The sequence below is a fragment of the Sceloporus undulatus genome, chromosome 5 (genome assembly GCF_019175285.1).
Source record: "Sceloporus undulatus isolate JIND9_A2432 ecotype Alabama chromosome 5, SceUnd_v1.1, whole genome shotgun sequence".
Taxonomy (NCBI): Eukaryota; Metazoa; Chordata; class Lepidosauria; order Squamata; family Phrynosomatidae; genus Sceloporus; species Sceloporus undulatus.
In genome coordinates this window covers 1-4,845 of record NC_056526.1, presented here as the reverse complement: position 1 = coordinate 4,845, position 4,845 = coordinate 1, and the positions used below count along the sequence as shown (strand labels likewise).

The following is a 4,845-nucleotide window of genomic DNA, read 5'->3' as shown; positions in this document are numbered from 1 at the left end:
ATATATATCCGTTCACGCAGCACACCCCCAAGTTGCGCCACACAACACAGAAACTAACTCCACCATTAACACTGCGATAGAGCAATGTTTCTAGGGCACTTCATACTGGACTAAACAGTCTCTATGCGGTTTACAGGGCAGAACCAATAGCCCCTAACAAGCGGGGTTCCAATTTTTGTGACCTCGGAAGGATCCAGGCTGGAGCCGCTGGCTGGAATTGCACTCAAAACCTGTGGCTGTGAGTGAATGGCTGCGGTTCTGGCATTAGCCACTGCGCCACCAGGTAAACCACTTCTTCCCAAACGAGGGTCCCACAGGTATCTATGCTCCACCTGTGTCCATACCACCGCCCCTATAGAGCCAGTCCACAGCTGCAGGCGATGTCGGGAACAGATTCCCCAGGATGCGGCCACACGAAAACTGTGGATGCTGGCAGTGAAAGCCTTTGACTTCACAGTTTGGGGACTGATTGTTTGAAATGTCCCATGCAGGAAGCAGAGCCTCAGAAGGGAGCCTCGCGCTCCGTGTCACTCCCACCAGCCGCTTGCATTGAGTGACACTGACAGCGGCGACGATTCAGTCTTGTTACACCGAGGAAACCCCCTCCGTCCCGACTTGGGGGGGCTTGGGGGAGTGGCCTCCTGCCTCCTCCTCACAGAAGGATCGTGTCCCTCGGAAGAAGGGTCCGAACTCTTCCCTGAGCCGGAAGAGAGGGGCTTCAAGGAGAACCGGGCTCCAGTTGGTTCGGTCCGAAGCTGGGCACCGGGAGAGATGAGGGAGACGTCGGGTCTGAGAGCTCTGACGAAGAGAATTGCATCCCAGGATTCCCTAGCACTGAGCCATGGCAATTAAAAGGGTGTCAAACTGGATTTATTTCTGCAGTGCGGTTGCATCCGAACACATTTCTATTTGGCACAAAGCTTCCTGAACCCCCTTCATGCCAAAATAAATATCTTTAAAGGACTGAAAGATTCTTTGTTTGGTTCAATGGTGATTTTGAGGGTTGAAATAAGTTACCATTATTTTTATTCAATGATGTTTACCTTTATTTGCAAAACATCCGCCATTTTAACATGATGGGAATTTTCCGGGAATTGTGGCTGAATATTCCGTGGGATCTGGGGGGATTCAGAGGGTTTGGGACAAACATGTCCGGGAATTATCTCCCAGGCTTGTTGGCAACACTGGTCGCCAGTGCTCCTGCAGTTGTGGAGGCATCCCTGCTTCCTTCCTTCCTCTCTCTCTCCCTCGCTTGCTCCATGAGAGCAAAAAAGAGACGTCCTCCTCTGGGCTCTGCAGCATGAAGAGCCAGGAGGATTAGCAGTTTCTTCCCCTTTCAAACATGAGCAGAGATCCCTTCCCCTTTCCCCCCCAGAGAAGCCTCGCTTGCCTGGGAGATTTTCTTTTCCTGATGCTTGAGTGGCTCCAGTGAGTGTTTCCTCTGCCCCCTTTCCTTTCCTGATGCAGCCGATCTGGGGAAATCTCCCAGGCGCTGGGCTTGCAAGCAAGCAAGGCTTCTCTGGGGGGGAAAGGGGAAGGGATCTCTGCTCATGTTTGAAAGGGGAAGAAACTGCTAATCCTCCTGGCTCTTCATGCTGCAGAGCCCAGAGGAGGACGTCTCTTTTTTGCTCTCATGGAGCAAGCGAAGGAGAGAGAGAGGAAGGAAGGAAGGAAGGAAGGAAGGAAGGAAGGATGCCTCCACAGCCGCAGGAGCACTGGCGACTCAGGCAAGCGCCGGGGATCCAGGGAGGCAGGCAGCCTTTCTCTTAAGGGCACTCTCCCTGGACTAAAAGACCTGCAAATCAACCCCCCCCCCCCCCCCCCCGAAAAGGCCGCGGCGCCCATGCCGGGAACTGCATTACCGTATATATGCATGTATAAGTCTACCTAAGATTTTGAGATCAATTTTTGGGCATACATTTTTCGACTTATAGATGAGTATATACAGTATTTCTCAGGTAATGGCTCTTCTCACACTCACCTGGGGCAATTGAGCCCACCCGCCAGCCCCTGGCAGCATCCACGGGGTGGCATCTTTCTCCCATCACTGGCGGGCTTGTCTTGTACTTCCAGGGGGGGGGGCCTTTGGCAGACACCCTCTTTCTTCTTCTCCAGCTGCCTGGCTCCCCTTAGATACTGCTGTGATTATCGCCCGTACTTCACTATCCATGACAGCGAGTTCAAGGAGTACACGACTCGCACTCAGGCCCCGTGAGTGTTTGTGGGGTGACCCTGCTGCGTGGAGGGTTGGTGAGTGGTGCCTCCAGCTGATAGCTCTCCCTTTCCTCCCCAGGCCAAACGTCATCCTCGGTGTCACAAATCCCTTTTTTATCAAGATGCTTCAGCACTGGCCTCATGTCCTTCGGCTCGGGGACCTCAAGATGGCCGGTAAAAAGCTACTTGGCGGCCGGGGGAGAGGGAGGGCTTCTTTCAGGGAAGAGACAGATGAGCACCTGCTTGGCACCAATGAGCAGCTGAACCCATGTGGGATGGAGGAAGGAGAGGGGTCTCTGCTCTCTGCCCCCAACTCACTCCCCACTTGTGCTGATGGAACTGGCACCACTGTGCCCCTTCTTTTTGCTTCTGCCTAGGCGACCTTCCCAAGCAGATCAAGCTGAAGAAACCCGCCAAATTGAGAACACTGGATACCAAGCCAGGTGAGGATAAGGCACCCCGTGGGGGTCCTTGGTTCCCCTGCCCCAGGAATTGCATTCAGAAGAAATTTGGGGTGTGGTGGAGTCCCTGCCCTGGCCCCTCCATGCCTTGGGATGTGTCTGTACCGACTCCCAGGTTCCTTGGGGTTGTAGCGGGTAGAGGGCCCGGGGGGGAGGAGGTGTCTTTCCTCTTCAGGCCAGCCTGCCTGCTTTCTCTCCCCCTCTGATACTGCATTCTGCCACTCTGTGTCCCCAACCCCCAGGACTATACACGGCCTACCGGGCCTTCTTACACAAGGACAAGGTCCTGATCAAGAGGCTCCTGAAGGTGAGCACAGACACGCATGTCCACAGGATGGTGCCTGGCCATTTCCTCATCCCCCCCTTCCACGTCTGCCTACCCCACCCTGGTGAGGCAGTGCCCTAGCCTCTTTCTTGCCCAGCTTTCCATTGCTGGGCAGGGGGATCAGAAGCCTGGCTTTGGGGTCCCAATTGTGCTGCCACTCCTCTTTGCCCACCGGCTGGCAGACCTGGCACTTGGCCTCTGTTCACTGTCTGAAAGAGCAAAAGGAGGCTAGAGGGACAGTGGCCTTGCAAGGGCAGGACATCACAGGATGGTTTCAGGGAGGTGACGTGTCTGCCCACTTCCACTCCGGTCAACGTTCCTCAGGGCATCCACAAGAAGCGCTCGTCAGAGGCCCAGAGCGCCCTCCTGAGGCGCCACCTCTTGGAGCTCACCCAGAGTTTCATTTTCCCCTTGGTGAGTAGTGGGGTAGGGGGCAGAATGGGGGGCTGTCCTTTCAGGATCTTCTCAGAGGGGGTCACAGCCATCTTCCAAACCTCAGAGGCTCCCTGCCAGGGGAGGGGGAGCTGCAACAGCAAAGGAGGGGCTTCCCTGCTTCCAAGTGATACCCCCCCCCATCACTGTGGGTTGCCTACTTGACAGAGGAGCAGAGCATCCCAGCTGTCCTCCCATCTCATGCGGAGGATGCCCTGCCTCTCCATCTGCCTCCCCAGGAGCACTACATGGCTGGCCTCATGCCCCTGCAGAAAGTCATCACACCCTGGAAGGTACGTGGAAGCCAAGGATGTGCTCAGTGCCCCCTGCCCACCATGACCCTGAAGTAATGGGTCCTTCTCAAGGGCCTAGCCCCAGTGCTGATGCTGATACTGCTGTTGCCTGGAGCTATTTTGTGGCAGCCTGCAGCATTCAGATACTACAGATTGGGGGGGATTGCCCATGGGGGAGGGAGGGTCAAAGGGCTGGTCATCCCTGTGCCATCCTAGGCTCAGTGTCTGCCTGTTCATTCTCTCCCTCTCTGTCAAACACCCGCACGCATCTGTGCAGAACCCCCCTCAGATCTACCCCTTCCGCCAAGAAGACTTCCTCAAGACCCTGGAACACGCTGGGCCCCAGCTCACCTGCCTGCTGAAAGGTGATTGGATGGGCCTGTACAGGTGAGGCTGTGGGCTTCTCCCACCCCAGACACACACCTTATGGAAAGCATTCAGCAACTTACAACCAGGAGGAACTGGATATGGTGGAGACGGGCGGGTCAGTGTTGTGTAGGGTTTGGGGTGCTGGGCACAAACGCCTTTCGGAAACCCCAGTTCCAAGCCCCGCTGCTCAGCCCTGGAACTCCAGCCTGAGCACATCACACTCTCTGTCCACCTCAGCAGAAGGCAATGGTAACCAACATCCTCTGAATAACCTTGCAAGAAAACTAGGGAGCTGGTCACCAGGAGTCAGAGGCAACTTGCTGGGGCAGAGTCTTTTCAGTGGTGGGCCTATTTGTTTCCCCCCAAAAATACGATTGTTGATAATTGAGATGTCTTATATGATACGGATCAGTGTAGAAGTGTCATGTAATTTCCCCCCTAAAAATGCAAAGCAAAACTGCATTACCTATTATTTTTGCATATGACTTTATGAGTCATTGCAATTGCCTTAGAATGCATTTTATGAACCTTCCAAGAAATGTTAGGTACCAGTTGCATTTTGAAGTGTCAGGGCCCCAGCGGGCACAGGCCTCTCTTACAGGCCAGCTGAGGATCTCCAGGCCTCTGGCAGGTGGCCACATTCCTGCAAAGTTGCCAGAATCTAGAATCATAGAGTTGGAAGAGACCGCAAGGGCTATCCAGTAAACCCCCTTCTTCTGCCATGCAAGAAATCCAAATCAAAGCATCCCCA

At 54.6% G+C, this 4,845-nt stretch overlaps 1 protein-coding gene across 1 annotated transcript; it reads left to right on the top strand.

Annotated features, from left to right (window-relative positions):
- Positions 1–1,692: 1,692 nt before the first annotated feature.
- LOC121930795 (protein DENND6B-like) lies at positions 1,693–4,763 on the top strand. The gene is made up of 8 exons (XM_042467667.1): positions 1,693–1,750; positions 1,893–2,211; positions 2,294–2,388; positions 2,592–2,657; positions 2,918–2,982; positions 3,325–3,414; positions 3,672–3,725; positions 4,003–4,763. Exons 1-8 carry the CDS (start codon positions 1,693–1,695, stop codon positions 4,114–4,116), a joined length of 861 nt encoding a protein of 286 aa, XP_042323601.1. The 3' UTR covers positions 4,117–4,763.
- Positions 4,764–4,845: the final 82 nt, after the last annotated feature.

Bases quoted from the DNA above. Each gene is read 5' to 3' on its own strand.
- LOC121930795 (XM_042467667.1), top strand. From the start codon at position 1,693: ATGCCTCCACAGCCGCAGGAGCACTGGCGACTCAGGCAAGCGCCGGGG. The intron at 3,415-3,671 runs GTGAGTAGTGGG...CTGCCTCCCCAG, and splicing joins AGAGTTTCATTTTCCCCTTG to GAGCACTACATGGCTGGCCT. The intron at 3,726-4,002 runs GTACGTGGAAGC...GCATCTGTGCAG, and splicing joins AAGTCATCACACCCTGGAAG to AACCCCCCTCAGATCTACCC.